This window comes from Schistocerca piceifrons, chromosome 7 (genome assembly GCF_021461385.2).
Source record: "Schistocerca piceifrons isolate TAMUIC-IGC-003096 chromosome 7, iqSchPice1.1, whole genome shotgun sequence".
Taxonomy (NCBI): domain Eukaryota; kingdom Metazoa; phylum Arthropoda; class Insecta; order Orthoptera; family Acrididae; genus Schistocerca; species Schistocerca piceifrons.
In genome coordinates this window covers 335,396,507-335,421,976 of record NC_060144.1, presented here as the reverse complement: position 1 = coordinate 335,421,976, position 25,470 = coordinate 335,396,507, and the positions used below count along the sequence as shown (strand labels likewise).

At 43.2% G+C, this 25,470-nt stretch overlaps 1 protein-coding gene across 1 annotated transcript in view; it reads right to left on the bottom strand.

Annotated features, from left to right (window-relative positions):
* The window catches only part of LOC124805336 (RING finger protein 121), a 100,041-nt gene that overhangs the window by 67,144 nt on the left and 7,427 nt on the right, over nt 1-25,470 (bottom strand). The window contains exons 3-4 of the mRNA XM_047265856.1: nt 9,931-10,072; nt 6,391-6,545 (exon numbers count right to left, since the gene is read on the bottom strand). Of these exons, the coding sequence (XP_047121812.1) occupies nt 6,391-6,545; nt 9,931-10,072 (297 nt within the window). The remainder of the gene's footprint in view (nt 1-6,390; nt 6,546-9,930; nt 10,073-25,470) is intronic.

Sequence of the window (25,470 nt, the reverse complement as noted above, 5' to 3'; positions counted from 1 at the left end):
GAATGCGAGTCCAGTGTCTAACCACTGCGCCACCTCGCTCGGTATAGCAGACCATGGTCGACCATCTCTCCAGTGGGCAGTAGTGCCTATGGTTCGAATCGCTCTCCTTACATGTGAAAAAAGGCTGTGAGCAATACCAAACTCCTGGGTGACACTTGTCAATTCCGTCCTGCTTCCAGTTTTCCGAAGGTTCTTCCCCATGTCGAGTCATCCATATGTCTCCGGGCCACATTGTAATGAAGAACACCACCACAGTGAACAGTAACTGGTTTCTAATTTACACACACCACCTTTTCCCATTCCTTTAACTGCCTCGCGTTGTGGGGCAAGCCTCATTTGGATTTATAGTTATGATGACCTCACACCATGTGACTTCCAACTTTTCTGTGCATAACTGAGAGGCGTCTGGTAACACCTTCCCGCACTTGCTTCAATTTCCACCAATAGTTAAGTATGTTAGGTAACTTTATCTACCTTGTCCTTAAGTCCTGCAGAGCATTGTATATCTGTAACACATATTCATATCTGCTGCACAGTCCAACATTTTACAAGTGGTGTTGGTGTTATCTACTGAGGGAATAACCACTACTGCAAAGCATGAAACATATCCCAACATTAGTCATAAATTTTTTTAGGGTAATTTATGAAGTGAGTAGTGATGTTATCATCAACTTCTTCTTTCTCGTGAAGTTTATTGTTGTCTTATGAGAAGATGCAGCTGTGATACTGCTATATCAAGCAAAATTTAATGTATTTCTCATCACTTCAGGGTCTAAATATTCGGACATATTCTTTGCCAATTACGCTCAATTCTTAGGCTCATCTGTATTTTCTTTCTCTGATTGGTTCCTATACCTCCACGTTATTGCAAATGATACCCAGAAAAGGATATCGGGAAACACTAAATATTAACACCTAAATCAGTTTACTAGTCATCACAAAATAATAAATACATATTCTTCTCACACACAGTGACTGAGTGTCATGGCAATCAAAGGGGCTGGAGATTGTTCCCATGGTAAGAAATCAAACTTATGACAGTTGAAAATGAAGCACAAACAACAGCACAATGTGGTGTGCAGTATGGCTGTTTGAACATGGTACTCCACAATGAGGTCATTGACATACATACTAATATAATTTAATACAAATATGATTAAAATATTTAAAATTGTATTCTACCAAATAAAATCCTGAAACTTAAATGTGAGCCACACAATTTCACACTCCATCTCCTAGTCCCCCAAACATACATGAGTAAAATGATGGTACACTAACGAGACTTTTGCTTGCCGATCACTGGGATAAACAAGGATGAGACAGCCACTCTGGAAACATTAAAATCTTAACAACAATAATGTACAAAGTCAGGCAGAAAAAAAAGAAACGTATTTGTCTCAATGTCATCTAAAAACGAAGGCAGATCAGTTGATTGCTATTCTCTTGTCATGATATCAAACATGGTGTTAAAATATGGAGTATAAAAATCTGTACACCACAGATGCCAAACATTGGTGGGTCGTTTTGTCAAAAGAGGAATTCGTGCATCACAGGGCAGAGCTCTATTCAACAGGCATGATTTATTCGCTGATGCACTACCCTCTGATGCAAAACTGAGGTGAATGGACACAGTGAAACAATGGATTGTGCCACTCCTTGGCTGCTACACTGACAGTCTCATTTCCACGAATTACTGAACACTTGGCATGCAGCAGAATGACACTTCCTTCCTCTACCTCTGTAGGCAGAGAAGAGTGTGTTGCAAAGTATGGTCTTATGTGCTGAACATGTGCTGTTGATAGACTGAAAATGCTTAAGACTTAACACTGAGGGACATTACACTTTCACTTGAATCTTTTGAAAAGAGTATCACTGATCTTATATTTAAAAAGCATCTAGAAAGGAAGGACTGTATGAAGCTGATTAAAGTTCTTGTTTTAAGTTCTCTTGAAAATACTGAGTATACAAGTAATGCCATAGTCTTTCTTCAGGTTGGAAAGAAGGGGAAGGAATCATATAAGATGATGTCTTTGTAGGAAAGAGTGATTTATTCCTATCACAAGAAATACAATGGCTAGCATAGAATATGAAAGAAAGTGATGCAAGTTATGATCCATGCTCTAGACCAGGGGTACTCAACCCTTTTTACCTACCACCCACTTTTGTATCTCTGTTGGTTCCGCAGTGTGGTCTATAAAGTAGGAAAGGGACCTCACTTTATAAAGCAGAGCTGCAGCAAGTTAAAGCATATACGAGGGGCATTTGAAAAGTCTGAGCAAAAATAAAAACTACTTAAGTGTTTGGGGTAAACCTTTTTTATTTTTCGACATAGTCTCCTTTTAGACTGTCCAACACTGTTCTAATTTGTTGATCCCTTCTGAATAATAGGAATTGTCCAAGTCTGCAAAACAGCTATTAGCTGCTGCAATTGCCACCTCATTTGAATAAAATCTTTATCCCACCAGCCATTTCTTCAAACTGGCGAACAAATAGTGGTCCAAGGGAGCCAAGTCTGGAGAATAGGGGTGATGTGAAATGAGTTGGAATCCTATTTCCATTAATTTTGTGACCACAACTGCTGAGGTGTGTGCTGAACTTGGCTCTGAGCACTATGGGACTTAACATCTGAGGTCATCAGTCCCTTAGAACTTAGAACTACTTAAACCTGACTAACCTAAGGACATCACACACATCCATGCCCGAGGCAGGATTCGAACCTGCAACCGTAGCGGTTGCATGGTTCCAGACTGAAGTGCCTAGAACCGCTCGGCCACACCGGCCGGCCATGCTGAACTGCTGAGGTGTGTGCTGGTGCATTGTCGTGATGGAAAAAGACTTTTTTTCAGTCCAATCCCCAGCGTTTTTCTTGCAGCTCGGTTTTCAAACGGTCCAATAACGATGAATAATATGCAGCTGTAATACCCTTTTCCAGATAGTCGATGAGGATTATACCTTGCAAATCCCAAAAGACAGTCGCCAAACCTTTCCGGCCAAAGGAATGGTCTTCGCCTTTTTTGGTGCAGATTTTCCCTTGGTAACCCATTGTTTAGATTGTTATTTGGTCTCAGGAGTATAGTAATGTATCCTTGTTTCATTCACAGTGATAAAATGACAGGTAAAGTCCTGTGGATTCTTCCTGAACAGCTGCAAACAATCCTTGCAACACTTCACATGATCCCGTTTTTGGTCAAGCGTGAGCAATCGCGGAACCCATCTTGTGGATAACTTTCTCATGTCCAAATGTTTATGCAAAATATTATGTACCCATACATTTGAGATACCCACAGCACTAGCAATCTCATGCACCTTTACTTTTCTGTCATCCATCACCATATCATGGATTTTATCAATGATTTCTGGAGACGTGACCTTCACAGGGCGTCCAGAACATTCAGCATCACTTGTGCCCATATGGCCACTCCGAAAATTTTGAAACCACTTATAAACTGTTCTAACCGAAGGTTTAGAGTCACCATAATGTTTATCAAGCTTCTCTTTAGTCTCCTGAGGCGTTTTGCCTTTCATAAAGTAATGTTTAATCACCACACAAAATTCTTTTTCGTCCATTTTTTGACAATCACTCTACTTCCTGGATTCATGTGAATGCCAAACACAAAGAAATAGATCAATATGGCCGAAACTTGGTATGGTTCTTTCCAAAGATGCTACTAACTAAACATGATCTCGATACACACCAGCAGTGCCATCTCTTCGACTTTTCAAATGCCCCTCGTAATAATAAGTAATCACCAAATATTTTATGCCAATTTTTTTATGAAAACCTAATGAAAATCTCTTTAACCTCCAACTGCCTACCACCCTCCATGAAAACTGGAATGCCCACTAATGGGTGGCAGGGAACAGGTTCACTAATACTGCTCTAGATGGAAAGTGAGACCTAGAAGAAGGTGGATTGATGGTGTAACAGAAGATCTCACCAACACAGGAGGCTGGGGGTGGAAAAGAGTTGCAAAATAACTGTTAAGAGTGGAGGAAAGTAGATGAAGCAACCAAGGCTCAACAAGGGCTATAGCACTACAGAAGAAGAATAATACTGATTTATTGCTACCACAAGAAGAGTAATATTGTCAAGAGTTGAGTAGACCTCAAAATATGTCACAGAGTTATCATCAGAGGTCAAAACTGACTTGGGGTCTGCTTGTTTGATACTTCCCAACATCTCTTCATGTTTTATTGGTACACACCGATAGCAAGATACCAGTATGTTGGAACTTACATGAGCCAATGTGTCCTGCTTGCCAACAGGTGATGGAGGTGTTCTCATGTGGGAGATTTTTACATGGTATAAAATATAGGATCCTATTGTCCAATCAAGTGCACCTCTTAATTTATCTTCAGGTAAACCATATGTCCTATCAGACAAGCACCATACAACTTTTCTCGAATCTTGTCAGAGTGGTTTGAGGAATATTCCACGAACATGAGGGTGCTGATGTGGTCCCTACATCAAAAAACCTAAATCATAATGCTCATCGCGGATGTCACTCAGTGAGATGTGCACACCTAGGAGCCAACTCTAGTAAGTATTCATAAGTTCTGGGTGGCAGATGAGCATTCAGCGATCAGGGCAGCTCCCCTATCTATTATTTTTTCTTTTTTTTTTTTTTTTTTTTTTTTTTTTTTTTTTTTTTTTTTTTTTTTTAAGACACTGAAGACAATACTTTTCATTATGAGTTTCTGAATTTTTCTGCAGCAACTGTTATTCCAAAGAGAGCAAATACACATACATCATCAACTGTCTTCAATGAATCCATTTAACTAAGACTCCAAAAACACACTTTCAGTATAAACTATTAGAATATTACGAGGGCGGTTCAGAAAGTAACCTCCGATTGGTCACAGTGCGGGTTGTGGGGGGAGTAGCGACGCCATCTGTGCGTTCACGCACTCAACAGGTCAGTCGGCATCAAGCCGTGGTCGAGTGAACGTCGTACCTGCGCTAGTTTAGTTTTTGTGGCAGTTTGAAATGTGTGCTGCAATAGAAAACCCCGCCAAATGTGAAGTGCATGCTGTCATAAGGTTTTTTACAGCCAAAGGATATTCTGCAGCAGCTATTCATCGTGAGCTTTGTGCCGTGTACGGACCAAGAGTTATGAGTGAAGGAGTTGTCCGTGAATGGGTACGTTTATTTAAAAGTGGACGAGAAAACGTTCATGATGAAGAGAGGAGTGGTAGACCATCATTGGTGACTGACGAACTCGTTCAGACAGTTGATGCAAAAGTTCGTGAAAATCGACGTTTCTCAATGTCGGAGTTGTCTACTGGTTTTCCACAGATTTCTAAGACTCTCTTGTACGAGATAGTGACAGCAAGATTGGGTTACCGTAAGTTCTGTGCACGATGGGTGCCCAAAATTCTTACCGACCACCACAAAACTCAAAGAATGGCCTCTGCATTAGACTTTCTGTCACGTTATGAGGACGAAGGAGAACCATTGTTAAACAGAATCGTGACCGGTGACGAAACCTGGATTAAGTATGTGAACCCTGAGACAAAAGAACAATCAAAGATGTGGGCACATTCAAATTCGCCTACCAAACCAAGAAAAGCCTCGCAAGATTTTTCTGCCAGAAAACTGATGGCAACGGTGTTTTGGGATGCCAAAGGGGTGTTGTTGGTTGAATTCATGGAACGTGGTATGACCATTAATCAAGACGTGTACTGTGAAACAATTAAAAAGTTACAACGGGCTATACAGAACAAACGCCGTGGTATGCTGACTTCCGGTATCGTTTTTTTGCACGATAACGCCCGTCCTCACTCTGCTTGCAGAACAACGGCCCTTCTTGAGTCCTTCAAGTGGGACGTTATCAACCATCCACCTTACAGCCCAGACCTGGCGCCAAGTGATTATCACCTCTTCATGCATTTGAAGAAATGGCTCGGGTCACAGCGGTTTGATGACGACGAAGAGCTCAAAGATGCGGTCACAGGCTGGCTCCAGGCACAAGCGGGTGATTTTTATGCAGAAGGAATTTCAAAGCTTGTGAAGAGATACGATAAGTGCCTCAATCGCTATGGAGACTACGTAGAAAAATAGTGCAAAGATGTAGTTGTAAGATGTATATATTAAAATATTTTTATTTAACTTGGTGTATTTTTTTAAATCAACCGGAGGTTACTTTCTGAACGGCCCTCGTATATACTATCCATTATAACTGCGAGTAGCAGTATAGCGAATGAGAAAATGTGCTTCATTTTTGAGACAGACAGACAGACAGACACACACACACACACACACACACACACACACACACACACACACTTTTTTTGTTTTTCATTATACATTATGTGTAAAGAACATGATTAACTGTTGCACTTGCTATTTGTTTACACATGCTAACAACCACTAAATTGATCAATTCTCACCTTGGGGTTGTTCCCAGTATTGGTTTTTGCATAGCTTTTCGAACAATAAATCCTGTTATACAGGAAAAAAGTAGCCAAAAGAAAATGAAGCGCCACCATCGATTTTGTAGTGACATGACCTGTGGAATTATCCACAATGCCAGCAAAGTAATAAACTGAAAACAAGAATTTAGTTGTTAATTTGTATCAGTTATAGAACTGTAGGGTTACATACATACAGAAAGAGCAACAATATTTTTGTTTCAGTAAAGGGCCAAAAGATTACCAATTCTCTTCAAGAACACTAGCTTTACAGTAGCAAATAAATAGAGAATGGGTAAAATCCACATCATGGTATGAAGTTATTAGTGGCAGGAAACTTGAGACAATTACAGAGAGAGGGAATAATTGAAATTAACATCCATAATATTATACACATCTGTCCAGTTAGTTTCCTGTCAGGCTGCCCCGAAACTTTCGGTTGTTTGTACATCAATTACTCAAACTGTTTTCCATGATACTACTTCACTGTAACCAGATAACTTGATTAGTAATGGCAGTTGTGCACCATGGTCAGTGAGGCGACCCACTACTGGATAAACATTTATATCACTTGACTAACTGTTCACCGACAAATAGTTTGTCTATCAGTGTACTGCTTTCCGTGTAATTCTGGTGGGAAAAATCAACAACAGAACTCACATTACAAGTGTTACAGAGCATTTCCAAACAGTTACTTTTACGTTAATCTTTCAGAAAATTAGTATTAAAGTTTCCAAAGAGTATCATTTGCTTTCTTTTGTTTGGTAGGTAGTATAACAACAACTCAATTGTTTTTAGAATATTTGAAAAATATAACAATTATAAATGACTTTCCAGTATTAGCAATCCACAAGCACTTGCTTCCCACTGTTGACCCCAGCAGAAAATATTGGTTGGGAATAGGAGAGAAAAATGGATAGGTGCTGGAATATCACTTTGTAAAGGGGGGGGGGGGGGGGGGCACAGACAGTAATGATGAGAATATTTAACACGTTAGAGCTCTACAAGAAGTAGCCAAAGACATGGCAGTGAATGCAATGAGCTGTTCCTTATGTGTGGTAACGAGTGATGAAGGGAGCATATCTTTGTGGCTGGTCACCAGCTCGGCATTCTCATTAGTCTCAGTCACTTTTGGAGGAACGCTTCTTAGCTACCCAATATCCTACGTAAGTTGTCTGATTCGAGATCGCTAATTATATTTTCATGCTCTGAACCCAGGGCTGACACTCTATACTTATTCCTTTGCAACTTTAACAACTTCTCTTCTTCACCCATTCATTATCAGTTCAACAGACTCCCTTCTTGGGTGTTGACCTCCAGCCTGCTGATGGCTCCGTGAAAATTTACAGCCATGTAGAGCACACCGTGTATGAACAGTCCAATAACTGCCAACCCTTCCACACTAAAATGCTCCTCCCATACAGTCTACCATTCACAGAAAGTGTATCTGCTGTGACAAACAATCCCTTGTCCTGTACGCTGAAGGTTTTACAAAGGCCTTCACAGCCAAGAATTAAACTCCAAGCCTAGGATGCAAAGAGATCTCTTATGCCATATCCACATATGCCCTTAATTCTTAAACCACCCACACTAACCAGCTGCAAATGAGGTATCCACTTGTTATTCAATATCCCTCCTCTGTCAGAACTTTAACTGTTTTCCTTCGAGCCCTAAAATTAGGATAATTCTTCTCACCTCTCACAATGGTATTAGGCCACATATCCACACTGTGGAACACTCTTGGTTTCAGCTTTGCACTATACTTCCTCTCAACCCCTTGCCACATGGGTCATCTCCTTGGGAAAGATCCATCTGTCAGTTCTGTCACTAGCTTATCCTACCCTGTCAGAGCCAGGGCCATCTGCTGCAATCATGTCACATGCCCACTCTACAGTAACTTATGTATAATTCATGTGTGCATGGTTGTCAACTAATTGTCCACTTGTATGCAAGTCACTTACCAAAATGTGGTCAAGGGCAAAGCCGAACACACAGTAGTAGAACACAATGCTGAGCAGAACATGTTTCACTTCAACAGCGGCTTCATAAATAGGGCCGTCTAGGTGCCCTCTCCCCTTCTGTGAGTTATACAGACTGTAATTGTCTCCACAACATATCCTTTGATCCTATATTCCTCCTAGCATCAGTCTTCACTGTTCCCTGCTCCACATCTATTGCTCCTTTACTCCTTTAAACAACGAACACAGTTTTCTCTCCATGACCACCCTGGCGCTCTGATCTCCTTTCCTCCCAACGCTCTCTTTCAGAACATTGTTTCCTGAACATGCAATTTCATCAACTTTACAGTTTTCCACATGCAACTTCTGCTTCCTGGAACCACATAGGCTCACTGTTACCACATTCCTATCCATTCCTTTTCTGCCTCTGTTATTCCTCTTATTCACTGCACCTGACACAGGCCCTCATCCCAGTCAGGCTGCAGTGCTTGGCAGTGTAACTGAGTTTGTATGTTTCTGATAGTTATCTCTGAGTCTGAAAGCTTAGAAAAACTTTGTGTCTTGTTTATTTGCCTGTGAACACTCAATGCATCAAAGATACAGTAAGCGGCTAACTTTATTCCCTCCATTATTGTAACTTTCCAGTACCCCTTTCTGTACTACAATGACTACATTTTCATTGAACACTTTTTTTCCCAACTTTGTTTCTAGTGGCCTGACTTTAAAATCTCCCTTGCAAGCTCCCTCAAGTTCACACTGATGTGACCCCCCCTCCTTGCTGTTCCATCTCCTCCAAACTGCAAAAGCTTTCCATTTCTCCAGTAAATAGATCAGCCAAGTCACTGTTTGTCCCAATCAGTTTGCAATCAACTGTTGTTTGTTTCTCTGATTCCGTATGCTTTTTGGTTCCCATCCCATTTGTTTATTAATGAACTACCCACGTTTTGACAGGGAATAGACCGATTGATTATTACAAGAAGACATAATGATAGTGTGGATTAGGGAAATATATGATAGTCTAGCGGTAAGAGACAGTTTAAATTATGCACATTTATTACATCAGCAAAGGAAGAGGGTCAGAATGTACAAACTGGAAGACACCTTTAGGTGAGCATCCATTCCAAAACATCAGTTTTGCGATGAACTTGCCAATCGTGTATCTGACCAGTTTTCACAAATACTGAGCAAACATTGTCCGCCACCCAACTTAAGGATAAATTGAAATATATTTCAAATTCCATGAATCAGAACTTAGAGGAAAGCATTATCAAAGATTAAATACTGTAATGATAGTACACTGAGCTCAGGTGAACAATAAATTAAGTGGCCACATTTGAACACAAAATGTATTTTTAAAATTTAGGAACAAGTCTTCATGTCCCCATCTCCATCTCCTAAAAAGATCAATATATTATTAGTTCTCAGTATGGAGTCCTACAAAGAAATAAAATCTATGAGATGCAAGGAATCAATACACACAACTTACAGATTTTTTTTTCTTTTTTTCCCCTTTAGTATTTTAATGTTAGCTGAATGAAGAATGTAACAGCAAGAAAAGTACCTGATAGGAACGAAAATGACGTTTCTTCCACTCAACCAATGCTACTTGGGCTACAACTAGTGTTACAGCCAGTATCAGGATCATTTCAGCATGCATGGCTTCATGGCCTTTATGCTGCTGATGCATCCGTAAGTGCTCCAACCTAAAACATCAGAAGTCTCAGTATGCTTTTTAAATTAGAAGCAGAGAAAGCATCAAATGAAGTTTTTTTATCAATATCACTCAATTTACTAACACAAACTTGTTAGTCATATTTTTTATCTTACATGAGAAAGCTGTCTCTGGCAAGTGAATCTTTAAAGTTTACTTCCACCAATACTTTCAAGTACATTGACGCTGCCTTAATATAAACCGTACTGGTCATTTCCGACAAGAACTTTGCTAAAAACAGAGAACAGAAGTACTCTTTTTCCTTCAACAACAATTAATCCCACATATCTGAATCTTTAGGAAAGCAATGCCACACAAGAGAGAGAGAGAGAGAGAGAGAGAGAGAGAGAGAGAGAGAGAGAGAGAGAGAGAGAACTGAAAGTTTATTTGCAAAATCTTTATAGTTGTGATGTCACACTATTTATGAATGTAATTTATTTGCACAAAATTACAGGGTGTTTAGGTTTACAAAGCATGAGTCCATTTTATATAAATGGTTGCACAACAAGTACATGAGCACAACAAGTACATGAGCACAACAAGTACATGAACTTTATAGACAAAAATGTTTTACTACAAATGTTAATACATAGTCTGTCATGGAGTTCTCAGTTGATAGTTCTGCTGGTCAAGGATTCGTACAGATGTCAACAGTGACCTAACGAACCACAAGTGACATGTAATTGTTAATGTAACTATCTTCTGAAGTTACTTCTTACAAGAATGAAGTGAAGATTTTTTCGTATGGACAGGACGTTAAATTTGGAATGCATTTATTCTTATAATTTCTGAAATCCAAACCAATTCTGGGAATAATAATATGCTCAAACATTGACATGGCACTTTAAAACAAGCCACACTCATCTCTATAAAACGCAGTCAGTTCTCCACAAAGGGCCCAAGAATGTCCAATCTCTCACAGTCGTAACTGTTGTATTTCCACTGGTGAGAAAGCAATGTGTCCCTCATCATCAGTTCATGCAATTGTAAAACAGAACATGAATGGTTAAAAAGGACATGCTCAGACTTTACAGTTGAAAAGTTAAAACCTGTCTTCTATGTCAGTTTCTTCAGCCTTCTTATCATCAGATGCAAAGGAGAAGTTGTTACTGCAAGGCTGGAAGAGGAAACAAAGGTGGAGAACTTGGCCCCAAACAACACACACTGGGCAGGATTTCTTACTGCTGACACTGAAGGACACTGTTCTCTTGATCAAAGTGTTCATACATGTGGTCACAGACACCACTATTTAAAACAACATTAGGACAGGAAGTATTCTATACAGATGAGAATATGGCCTCAGAAGCCCCATTCAAGGAGTTACCTATGGATATCACACCTCAATGTAGTATATAATAGGCCTTTGCAATGTCAAAAATTATATCACTTAATGATATCTTCACAGCAAAGGCTGCTGTACAGACCCTTCCAGTGGGAATAGGTTTTTAGAGGTGAAGTGATACTGGTAAGGTTTTTGGAGGTAGAATGACACTCCCAGAAACCACACTAAAAATTACTAAGGGACTTTCTAGAATCTTAGACGCAGAAATGGTGACAGCTGACCACCCACTCCTACATACTTCCAACACAATTGACAAGGAGCTAATTGGGCTCAGCTTCTGGGAGGGTGATGAAAATAGCTTCCTTTCATGAGTTGGGCAACTTTCCTGTCAGATAAAGATAATTAAAGAGGGTTAGGACATCTTCACTTATTCCTGAGAGATGTTGCAACTTGCTGTATTGTCTCACACTGTGACCAGGTTATGTATCACGTGCTTCACACAATCCATTTCAATATGGACAAAGACCTGCTGATCATTGGTTTAACTAAAGTTGCAACAACCTCTCTCATCAATCACTCTGAGGAGTTGAATCTGACAGACGAAGGTGTTAAGTCTGTCAAAATGTTTTGCTATTGTGTGGGCAACATCTCATGGGTTGCTCAAGAGACTTCTATTTCACAATGCAGCAGTGAATGTGAATTACTCCATCCCCTCCTGACTGTCTCCTATACAACTATACTTCTAGTGGGTTGGCCTATAAAATCAAGACCCACTGCTATGATCTCTTCGTGCTCTCCTTAAATAATTCAATGAGATATCACCCTCAGTCAGCTGACTCTTGAACCTATGAAAAGCTGCAATCTTGAGGAGTTGCATACCTCACACTACAAGGGGACAGGTCTTTGCTTTGTAGCTGGTCTGAAGACTCTTGTATGGATACTTGAGCAGTGTGGTGGATAATATTGGTTCGAGGTGTGTTTTTTATGTAAGTACCATTTTGAAATTAAAAAAAGACGTGCTAAGATATCTCAATAATTTATTTTTACATGAAAGCCTGTACCTTAATCTACTTTTCTACATAATTTCCATCAATATTGAGGCACTTGTCATAAAGTTGTACCAGTTTTTGAATACCCTCCTCATAGAAGTCTGTCACCTGACTTGTTAACCACTGCATCACCACTGTTTTGACTTCGTCATCGTCTTGAAGACGCTGACCGCCCAGGTGTTTCTTCAAGTGCAGGAACAGATGATTGTCACTGGGCGCAAGATCAGGGCTGTACGGAGGATGATCTAGAGTTTCCCATCGAAAAGATGTGATGAGATCTTTGGTCTGATTCATCACATGCGGATGGGCATTGTCTTGCCGCAAAACAATGCCCTTGCTCAACTTGCCACGTCTTTTGTTCTGAATTGAACGGCGCAGATTGTGCAATGTCTTACAGTAAACTGCTGCATTGATTGTCTCATTACGAGGCAGAAATTCCACAAGCAATACTCCTTTTCTGTCCCAAAAAACTGTGCACCTGATTTTCTGGGCAGAAATTAAACTTCACTGTTCTGGGTGAATCTGTATGCTGCCATTTCATGGGCTGTTGCTTTGATTCTGGTGTGACGTAGGCCACCCATGTTTCACCGCCAGTAACTATTTGGCTTAAGAAATCATCACCGTCATTGTGGTACTGCTCAAGGAAAGTCAATGCACTGTCTAAACATTTGGTTTTGTGCACATCCGTCAACATTTTCGGTACCCAACGTGCGCACAATTTTCAGTAATTCAAGTGCTCGGTCACAATGCCATACAAAGCACTGCGAGAAACATTAGGAAAGTCATCCCGCAAGGAGGAAATCGTAAAGTGTCTGTTTTCTTTCACCTTATTGTCCACTTCCTGCACCAAACTTTCATTAAAGACCGAAGGACGCCCACTCTGTTTTTCATCATACACATTTGTGCGGCCATCTTTAAATACTCTAACCCACTTTCTTACCATTCAATCACTCATAATGTTTTCTCCGTAAACTACACAGATCTCACAATGAATATCAATCACTTTTAGGCCTTTAGCACTAAGAAATCTTATAACAGCCTATACTTCACAGTCGGTGGGACTAACGATTATCGGAGGTATCTTAAACACTCAGTACACAACATAAACAAGGAAGAATCACACTGTAATGGTGTCAGTGCATAGACAACAGATGTAGGTACACAGTGTGCATGTGCAGAACGCCGATCACAGTGCTGCGGCCACGGTGTGGCAAAACGGTACTTTTAAAAAACATGCCTCGTAATATGGTACACCCTTTTCTGGACACTTTGACACTGTACAAACACAGCTTCCAGTTTGTACAATGAGCAATCATTGTGGCAGTTGTCTTTTGCTCACTGCTCTATCTGGCAGGTGAATCCAGATTGGGAAATGATCATTAGAGTGCAAGTCATTGATCACTTAACATTTAGCATTGTGTACAAGGGCTGGGGAGCATACTGAGGGATCAATGGAAATGAATGATGCTGTACCAGTGCTGAAGTGCATGTTCTGCCCCTCTTCAGTAGATATATACATTTGGTGGCATTAAGAGCCTCTCAAACAGCTCTGTCCCTGTGTGTGATAAGCTCCCCAAATAGAAGGAATGGCCAAGGAAGCTGCATAATGAGTTCTGTGGGAGAATTTTTGTTGAGAGTTAACCATTTTTCTACATCATCTTGTTATATGTTGAGTAAGGTGCTTTTACATATTTCCCATTTACTTTTTGATAATGCTGTACATATTAATTACTCTTTGCTCAGTCAGTTGTCTGTTGTTTCTTCTTCAGGCATATCGCAAGTGAGTAAGTTATGTTAAAGTATACTCCTTTAAGTATATCAAAATAGTTACTTATCCCTAAAAAAAGAATTTATCAAGAGGTTATGGGGCTAGATACACATAAGTAAAAATTAGATAGGTAACTATTTGTCAGCTATAAAGGAGCACACAAACAGGTCTGTGACACACTGCATATCAGCAAATAATTGGAAGTAGCATCAGATGGCATGTTAGTTGCAGTGAATGAAAGTCACGGATTACTTTTTGTCAGTCAAGTACAGTCAGAAAAGTCAGTTAGGTGCTTTAAGTTCACATAATAAATTTGTCTATCATCAATGCAGTCTATTAAGTCACAGTTGGAATTTTTGTCAGAGGATCATTACAGAAATGTCAATTATGTCTTCTTGACAACTGGAAAAAAACTCACCAAGTGGTGACACACATACATAAAAGCAGGTTATAATCATGCACACTTTTGGAGCCCAGTGGCTCCTTCTCATAGCAGAAGGGCTGAAGGGGAAGGAAGAGGGGGTGAAGGAAATGGACTGTAGAGGTCTAGGAAAAGGGTTGGATTTTGAAAAAGTCGCCCAGAATTGCAGGTCAGGAGACACTTACCGGACGGGATGAGAAGGAAGGACTGATTGTCGGGGACTGTACCAGATGAGATTTGAGAACCTAAGAGTTTAAAGATGGAAGGCACGGTAATATGCAAGTCAGAGATTACTGCTAACACATTGCGCACGAGTTAATAAGAGTGAAAAGCTAAGTGCATTGTACGTGACAGAGATGAGAGGGGAACAGCGAGAAATAAAAGATGTAGAAAACTAAAATGGACTGAAGCAAGGAGTAGTTACTATGAAGAAATGCTGAGACTGAAGAAATTATCGTCAATTAAGGACAGGTGGGTGCCGAGTACCAAGGACTTCTTGTAGCGTTAGTTCCCACCTGTACATTTCTGAGAAACTGCTGTCTAAGGGAAGAATCCAGATGGTGCATGTGATGAAACAGGCACTGAGGTCATGAGTGTCATGTTGAGCATGCTCTGCAACAGGGTATTGTTTGTTGCCAATATAAATCCTATGTCGATGCCTGTTTATCCTAACTGATAATTTGGTGGTTGGTTGGTTTAAAAAAGGGGGGGGGGGGGCGACCAAACTGCGAGGTCATTGGTCCCTTGTTCCCAGTAGAACAATTACCCAAGGGAAAGAAGAAAACAAAGATGGCTTATGGCACAATAACAGAGAAGGGAAGAACCAGAAGAACAAGAGGAGGACAAAAACTCCACATTGGACAAAACAGGACAAGAAAACTACAGAGAGATGCAAGAAACAGGGAGATGAAATTAAAAACAAGAAAGCAGATTACCATGGCTGGCTGACTATGAGTTAAAAAAAGGAGAAGCCAGCCACTCTGCAACACATTAAAACCTCCACCCTAAAAGCCCTATGGTGGAGGACACAGAGGGACAAAGGACATGCACTAAAACTCAGATCAAATGATAAAACCCACCCTCACAAATAAAACTTAAAACTATAGCTGCTGTTGAGGCATTAACACCAAAGGTAGGGCGCTGGGCTAAAAGTGGGCAGTCCAGCAAGAGGTTGACGACTGTCATTTGGGAGGTGGGTTCTCGCGACGGAGGAGGTAACTATGTGTAGCCATGCACGGCAAATGTGGAGCTGACAAAGGACAACTGATTCCTTGCGAGAAGCCCGCAGGGCAAACTTGCTTACATTCGCAGTCTCCTTAATGACACGCAGTTTGTTGTGCATACTGTTATGCCACTTCATCTCCCAAAGCCAAAAAACCTTGCGGCGTAAGACAGAACGCAGGTGAGTTACAGAGATGCCCATCTCCAAGAGTGGTTTCCATGTAGCCTGTTTGGCCAACCTGTCAGCAAGTTCGTTGTCTGGGATTCCAACATGTACTGGGGTCCACACAAACAACACTGAACGACTGGACTGTTCCAGGGCAGAAGTGGACTCCTGGATGTTCGCTACCAAAGGATGGTGAGGGTAGCACTGGTCGATAGCTTGTAAGCTGCTCAGGGAGTCAGAACAGAGAAGAAACAACTCACCAGAACAGGAACGGATGTACTGAAGTGCACGAGATATGGCCACAAGCTTTGCAGTGAATACACTGCAGCCAGCAGGCAAGGAATGCTGTTCAATATGACCTCTGTGGACATAGGCAAAGCCAACATTACCATTAGCTATCCAGCCATAGGTCTAAACAACTTCAGAGTCCCAGAACACGTGAAGAACCAAGAGGAAGTGACAGCAGAGAGCGGCGGGGTTAACGGAGTCCTTAGGGCCATGCAAAAGGTCCAGACAAAGCTTTGGCCGAGGTGTACACCATGGAGGTGTAAGCGAATGGACCTCAAGCAGAAGTGATAAAGGGAAGGACTCCAGTTCGGAGAGAAAGGATCCCACAAGGACAGCAATTGTGAGCCCTGACCTGGGCCACCGATGTGGGGGTGCACTGTCGCAGGTGGGAAAAGGAGACAGTAATTCGGATGTTCAGGAGAACTATGAATGTGTGCAACATAACTGGTGAGCAGTTGTGCACGTCGGATCCGCAATGTAGGGAATCTGGCCTCCACCAGGACACTGGACTTGCTCTAAAAGCACCCATCGCTAGGCGAACGCCACAGTGGTGGAATGGATGGAGCAAACACAACACTGAGGGTGCCGTTGAATTGTAAACCAGGCCATAGTCAAGGCGGGATTGAATAAGGGTTCTGTAGAGCTGCAGCAGCACAGAGCGATCTGCACCCCAGTTGGTGTTGCTCAGGCAGCGGAGAGCATTGAGGTGCTGCCAGCACTCCCGCTTAAGCTGATGTAGGTGAGGTAGCCAAGTCAATAGGGCATCGTAAACCAGCCCTAAGAATTGACACGTCTCCACTACAGTGAGTGGATCATCATTAAGATAAGGTTTAGGTTCCGGATGAATGGTACAGTGTCGACAGAAGGGCATGACACACAACTTCGCGGCTGAAAACTGGAAGCCGTGGGCTAGAGCCCATGACTGCACCTTGTGAATGGCTCCCTGTAGGCACCGCTCAGCAACACCAGTAGTGGAGGAGCAATACGAAATGCAGAAGTCATCAGCATACGGAGAAGGGGAGACCGACAGCCCTACAGCTGCTGCTAAGCCGTTGATGGCCACTAAAAATAGAGAGGCACTCAATACGGAGCCCTGTGGAACGCCATCCTCCTGCATTTGGGGGTACTATGGTAGGAACTTGGGACATAGAAAATACGGAACGACAGGAAGTTTTGGATAAAAATCGGGAGTGGGCCCTGGAAACCCCACTCATATGATGTGGTATGGATACGAAGTCACTAGGTTGTGTCGTATGCTTTACGTAAGTAAAAAAAAGACAGCAACCAGATGCTGCTGCCTGGAAAAGGCTGTTCAGAAGGTAGACTCGAGGGACACAAGATTATCAGTGGTAGAGCGACCTTGGCGGAAGCTGCCCTGACATGGAGCCAGTAGGCCATGTGACTCCAGAACCCAACCGCTAACACAACATATCTTTCAGCAGCTTACAGAGAATGTTGGTGAGGCTGATAGCTATCCACATCAAGCGGATTTTTACCGGGTTTTAGCACCTGAGTGATGGTGCTCTCCTGCCATTGTGATGGAAACACACCATCACACCAGATCCGGTTGAAGATGACGAGGAGATATCCCTTGTAGTCAGACCAGAGATGTTTAATCTATGACTGTGGATCCGATCCAGCCAGGAGCTATGTTGGGGCAATGTGCAAGGGCGCTGAGGGGCTCCCACTCTGCAAATGGGGCATTATAGGGGTCACTGTGGCGTGTAGTGAACGAGAGGACTTTCCTTTCCATCTGTCATTTGAGGGTGCGGAAGGCTGGGGAGTAGTTCTCCGATGCAGAGGCTCAAGCATAGTGCTCAGCAAAGTGCTTGGAAATTGTGTTTGCGTTGGTAGAGAGCACACCATTGACATTAACGCCAAGGGCACCTATTGGGGTCTGGTACCCAAAAGGACGTCTGATCTTTGTCCAGACATATGAGGGTGACGCTTGGCACCCAATGGTTGACACATACCTACCCAACACTCCTGTTTCCGTCGTTTCATAAGCAGGTGAACGCGGGCTGCTTAAAGGCTATTAGTTGCTCTAGGGAAGGGTGCCACTTACGTTGCTGTGGAGCTTGCCAATGTTCTTTAATTGCCTCAATGACTTCCGGCGACCACCAAGGGACTGTCTTTCACTGGGGGCAACCTAGAGAATGAGGGATCAAGTTTTCCACTGCAGAAATTATTGTTGTAGTGACCTGCTCAATCACAACATCGATGGCACTACGTGGGGGAGATTCAACAGTGACAGCAGAGGTGAAGGCTACCCAGCCTGCCTTGTTTAAAACCCATCTGGGTAGGCAATCATGGGCATGACGCCGGGGGAGTGACAGGAAGATGGGGATGTGGTCACTACCACACAGGTCGTCACGTGTTCTCCAGTGGACAGATGGGAGGAGTCCTGGGCTGCAAATTGATAGATCAATGGCCAAGTAACTACCATGAGCCACAATGAAATGTGTGGCAGCCCCAGTATTTAAGAGGCAGAGGTTGAGTTGGAACAGTAAATTTTCGACATCTCTGCCACGGCCAGTAAGCATGGTGCTACCCCACAAGGGTTTCTGGGCATTAAAATCTCCCAAAAGTAGGTAAGGTTCAGGGAGTTAATTGATCACTGCAGCCAATTCTTCAGGGGTACTGCACCATCTGGAGGAAGATATACATTGCAGACAGTTATTTCCTGCGTCATCCGTATCCTGACAGCCACAGCTTCAAGAGGACTTTGAAGGGGTACAGGTTCACTATACACTGAGTTCAGGACATAAACGCAAACTCCAACTGACACTCTATTATATTCACTACAGTTCTTGTAATATCCCCTGTAGCCATGAAGGGCAGGAGACCGCATTGCCAGGAACCAGGTTTCCTGGAGGGCAATGCAGAAAGCAGGTGTAAAGCTTAGCAGTTGCTGTAGCTCAGCCAGGTGGTGGAAAAAACCGCCGCAATTCCACTGGAGGATGACATGATTGTGAGACTGAGAAGGCATGAAACACTCAATGAGGTACGCTACGCCTCAGGGTCACCTGCTGCCACCAACTTATTTCCTGAACAGGCTATATCTATTGTGTCTGACGGTCTGGTGAGATCTAGGTCCTCAGCAGATGCCAGAATCTTTACCTCATCCTCAGACGCAGAGCTTGTAGGCAGCGGTGGTATGGGTGCCACTGCAATTCCCTTGGTCTTGGGGGTCTTCTTTCTGGCTCCTTGGGTTTCTATGACTGGGAGGGCTTCGCTGATTCTGTCTCCAGGACTGAGGATGACCGTGAAGCCCTACGACCAGCTGCTTTTGGGCACTTCAGCCACTGGCTGGTGTCATCTTTACCACTAGCAGAAATCTGGGAAGGGAGTGACCCAAGAGACTCCTTCCCAGCGAGAGGAACCAAAGAAAACTTACACTTCTCCAGTTGAGAAGCGGGGACTGGTGTCCCCAATGGATGACATCGGAAGTTCACTGAGGTTTTTTGCAGATGATGCTGTGGTGTATCGAGAGGTTGTAACAATGGAAAATTGTACTGAAATGCAGGAGGATCTGCAGCAAATTGACGCATGGTGCAGGGAATGGCAATTGAATCTCAATGTAGACAAGTGTAATGTGCTGCGAATACATAGAAAGATAGTTCCCTTATCATTTAGCTACAAAATAGCAGGTCAGCAACTGGAAGCAGTTAATTCCATAAATTATCTGGGAGTATGCATTAGGAGTGATTTAAAATGGAATGATCATATAAAGTTGATCGTTGGTAAAGCAGATGCCAGACTGAGAGTCATTGGAAGAATCCTAAAGAAATGCAGTCCAAAAACAATGGAAGAAGGTTACAGTACGCTTCTTCGCCCACTGCTTGAATACTGCTCAGCAGTGTGGGATCCGTACCAGATAGGGTTGATAGAAGAGATAGAAAAGATCCAACGGAGAGCAGCGCGCTTCGTTACAGGATCATTTAGTAATCGCGAAAGTGTTACGGAGATGATAGATAAACTCCAGAGGAAGACTCTGTAGGAGAGACGCTCAGTACCTTGGTACGGGCTTTTGTCAAAGTTTCGAGAACATACCTTCACCAAAGAGTCAAGCAGTATATTGCTCCCTCCTACGTATATCTCGCGAAGAGACCATGAGGATAAAATCAGAGAGATTAGAGCCCGCACAGAAGCATACCGACAATCCTTCTTTCCACGAACAATATGAGACTAGAATAGAGGGGAGAACCGATAGAGGTACTCAGGGTGCCCTCCGCCACACGCCGTCAGGTGGCTTGCGGAGTATGGATGTAGATGTAGAATGGTTTGGGGGACAGTGCTCCCGAGGTAGGTGGTGCGGGAGCAACAGGGAGAGAAGTGCCCCCCCCCCCCCCCCCCACCATCAAAGGGGCAGGTGAAGTCTTCCAGCTCTGAGAGCTGACTGGAACTCGCAGAACTGATGGGGCTACAACTGTTCTCATAGCAGCGCATAAGAGGAGGTCATAGCCACAGGATGTAGCTGCTCAAATTTCCTCTTGGCCTCAGTGTAGGTTAGTCAGTCCAGGGTCTTGTAATCAATGATTTTCCTTTCTCACTGTAAAATCCTGCAGTCTGATGAGCAAGGGGAATGATGCTCTCCGCAGTTGACACATCTACATCTACATCTACATTGATACTCCGCAAGCCACCCAACGGTGTGTGGCGGAGGGCACTTTAAGTGCCACTGTCATTACCTCCCTTTCCTGTTCCAGTCGCGTATGGTTCGCGGGAAGAACGACTGTCTGAAAGCCTCCGTGCGCGCTCTAATCTCTCTAATTTTACATTCGTGATCTCCTCGGGAAGTATAAGTAGGGGGAAGCAATATATTCGATACCTCATCCAGAAACGCACCCTCTCGAAACCTGGCGAGCAAGCTACACCGCGATGCAGAGCGCCTCTCTTGCAGAGTCTGCCACTTGAGTTTATTAAACATCTCCGTAACGCTATCACGGTTACCAAATAACCCAGTGACGAAACGCGCCGCTCTTCTTTGGATCTTCTCTATCTCCTCCGTCAACCCGACCTGGTACGGATCCCACACTGATGAGCAACACTCAAGTATAGGTCGAACGAGTGTTTTGTAAGCCACCTCCTTTGTTGATGGACTACATTTTCTAAGCACTCTCCCAATGAATCTCAACCTGGTACCCGCCTTACCAACAATTAGTTTTATATGATCATTCCACTTCAAATCGTTCCGTACGCATACTCCCAGATATTTTACAGAAGTAACTGCTACCAGTGTTTGTTCCGCTATCATATAATCATACAATAAAGGATCCTTCTTTCTATGTATTCGCAATATATTACATTTGTCTATGTTAAGGGTCAGTTGCCACTCCCTGCACCAAGTGCCTATCCGCTGCAGATCTTCCTGTATTTCGCTACAATTTTCTAATGCAGCAACTTCTCTGTATACTACAGCATCATCCGCGAAAAGCCGCATGGAACTTCCGACACTATCTACTAAGTCATTTATATATATTGTGAAAAGCAATGGTCCCATAACACTCCCCTGTGGCACGCCAGAGGTTACTTTAACGTCTGTAGACGTCTCTCCATTGATAACAACATGCTGTGTTCTGTTTGCTAAAAACTCTTCAATCCAGCCACACAGCTGGTCTGATATTCCGTAGGCTCTTACTTTGTTTATTAGGCGACAGTGCGGAACTGTATCGAACGCCTTCCGGAAGTCAAGAAAAATAGCATCTACCTGGGAGCCTGTATCTAATATTTTCTGGGTCTCATGAACAAATAAGGCGAGTTGGGTCTCACACGATCGCTGTTTCCGGAATCCATGTTGATTCCTACATAGTAGATTCTGGGTTTCCAGAAATGACATGATACGCGAGCAAAAAACATGTTCTAAAATTCTACAAGAGATCGACGTAAGAGATATAGGTCTATAGTTTTGCGCATCTGCTCGACGACCCTTCTTGAAGACTGGGACTATCTGTGCTCTTTTCCAATCATTTGGAACCCTCCGTTCCTCTAGAGACTTGCGGTACACGGCTGTTAGAAGGGGGGCAAGTTCTTTCGCGTACTCTGTGTAGAATCGAATTGGTATCCCGTCAGGTCCAGTGGACTTTCCTCTATTGAGTGATTCCAGTTGCTTTTCTATTCCTTGGACACTTATTTCGATGTCAGCCATTTTTTCGTTTGTGCGAGGATTTAGAGAAGGAACTGCAGTGCGGTCTTCCTCTGTGAAACAGCTTTGGAAAAAGGTGTTTAGTATTTCAGCTTTACGCGTGTCATCCTCTGTTTCAATGCCATCATCATCCCGTAGTGTCTGGATATGCTGTTTCGAGCCACTTACTGATTTAACGTAAGACCAGAACTTCCTAGGATTTTCTGTCAAGTCGGTACATAGAATTTTACTTTCGAATTCAATGAACGCTTCACGCATAGCCCTCCTTACGCTAACTTTGACATCGTTTAGCTTCAGTTTGTCTGAGAGGTTTTGGCTGCGTTTAAACTTGGAGTGGAGCTCTCTTTGCTTTCGCAGTAGTTTCCTAACTTTGTTGTTGTACCACGGTGGGTTTTTCCCGTCCCTCACAGTTTTACTCGGCACGTACCTGTCTAAAACGCATTTTACGATTGCCTTGAACTTTTTCCATAAACACTCAACATTGTCAGTGTCGGAACAGAAATTTTCGTTTTGATCTGTTAGGTAGTCTGAAATCTGCCTTCTATTACTCTTGCTAAACAGATAAACCTTCCTCCCTTTTTTTATATTCCTATTAACTTCCATATTCAGGGATGCTGCAACGGCCTTATGATCACTGATTCCCTGTTCTGTACATACAGATTCGAAAAGTTCGGGTCTGTTTGTTATCAGTAGGTCCAAGATGTTATCTCCACGAGTCGGTTCTCTGTTTAATTGCTCGAGGTAATTTTCGGATAGTGCACTCAGTATAAGGTCACTCGATGCTCTGTCCCTACCACCCGTCCTAAACATCTGAGTGTCCCAGTCTATATCTGGTAAATTGAAATCTCCACCTAAGACTATAACATGCTGAGAAAATTTATGTGAAATGTATTCCAAATTTTCTCTCAGACGGGAGGTGGGGCATATGGAGTATTGGGATGGGATGTGTGTTCACAATCTCAACACGTGATGCTGGAAGTACAGCGGGAAGGGTATATGGCAGGACCTCCAGCACTTAAAGCACCGCATTGGGGGAGGGATATATGGCTTGGCATCACACCTTGACCTTCTCAGGTAATGCGCAACCCTCAAAGTCCAAAATGAAGGCACCGGTGGCAATCTGATTATCCCTCAGACTCCAATGGATGTGCCAGACAAAATGAACTCCTCATCGTTCTAAGTTGGCGTGCAGCTCGCCGTCAGGCTGCAAAAGAAGGTCCCTGTGGAATATACTACCCTGGACTATAATTAAGCTCTTATGAAGTGTGATGGTAACGGTAACATCCCCCAGCTTGCCACAAGCGAATAATGCCCGTGACTGGACAGAGGATGCTGTTTTTATCAAGACTGACCCTACCCGCATTTTGAACAAGCCCTCCACCTCCCCAAATTTGTCCTCTAAATGCTCTACGAAAAACTGAGGCTTCATCGAGACAAAGGAGTCCCCATCAGCTCTCGTACATACGAGGATCCGGGGCGAATAAGGTTCACTGCCATACTTAGCCTGGCATTCCTCCCATGGTGTGGCCAGGGAGGGGGAACAATTTAGGATCATACTTCCCTGCATTACACTGAGACTCGGAATGCTCAGAGACTGCTGGTGTTTGATCACCAGCAAGTGATGATGTGGTATGCTTCATCGTGTGTCATCTGCCCTGATGCCACCCACTCCGACCAGTGGCTCTCCCCAAGGGTACCACCCATATGCAGCAAAGGCCACCTGGCAGGATGGCCATTGCCATGAGTACCAATGCTCCAGGGTGTCGGACATCTACTCTTTGGCATATGTGGGGAGTTAACGACACAGGCATCAGCAGAGCGACCCTGTGTAGTCAGGGGGCTACAACCAACAGGGTACAAGGTGGCCCCACCACAACAGACTGGCTACCATGCTAGATATGAGGTGCAAAGAATTCCACGGTCCTCATCGGCGCAGAAAATGACACTGCATATTGGGTGGAGGAAAACGCACCCAGGCACCCAGGAAGGTGTCCTCGCTCAAAAGATGCAGGATGGGCAGGACTGCAACGCCACGACGAGAAAGTGGGCTAAAGATCTCGATGCACAATGGATACGATGCACCATGTAATCCATTTAGTCATCTCTTATGACAGGCAGGAATACCTTGGGCCTATTTTAACCCCTGGGCCCACGGGGGGGGGGGGGGGGGGGGGGGGATTTGGTGGTAGTGTAAAAGGCCAAACAATATTTGCATAACAGCTGATATATGACGTGTCGTTTCACAGGTGGCTCTCCCTTTGATAGTATACGTTTTGCCAGCTACAGGCTGGTATAGGTGGTGGTAGAAGGATGCACAGGGCATGTCTTGCAGTGGGGACACTCACAGGGGTAGGAGCCACAGGGTAGAGAGGTGGGAGCAGAAGAACCATATGGTCTGACAAAAATATGGCTGAGATTGGCAGCGCGATGAAAAGCTATTCTAGGTGTGGTGGGCAAAATCTCAGCTGAAATGGTCTCCTTTCGGAGCATGATTTTAGAAGTCGTGGCCCTGTCAAAGTAACTGATTAACACAGTACAAACAGGATAATACTGAGTGACCTATGGTGTGCTCCAAAGTTATTTTTTTGGAGGAATCATCATCATTGGGTGTGATGGCCCGGGAAATCTGCTTTTCAACTAGACTCGTCAGGTAATTACGTCCAGTGATGGCTGGGGTGAGAATGGTGATGTACTGCCGTAAAGAGTCTGCATCCGAACAAATATGTTTGCCTAGAATGCCAAAGCTGTAAGGGAGAGAGTGGTTGACATGGAAAGGATGGCAACTATCAAAATATAAGTACTGTTGTTTGTTAGTAGGTTTCATGCGGACAGAAGGGGCGTGGTATTTGGAATAGGACCTTGTGAAATTTAATTGGAGAAGGTATACAGGGATTCCAGGAGTTTTAACAGGTCTGCCTCAACGTGAGTTAATTTCTTCCGCCTCAGCATTTTCTTCACAGTAACTACTCCTTTCTTCATTCCATGTCAGTTTCCTTCATCTTAAATTTTCTTACCAGTCTATTTTTTGCCATAACCCTCCCACCTTTGTT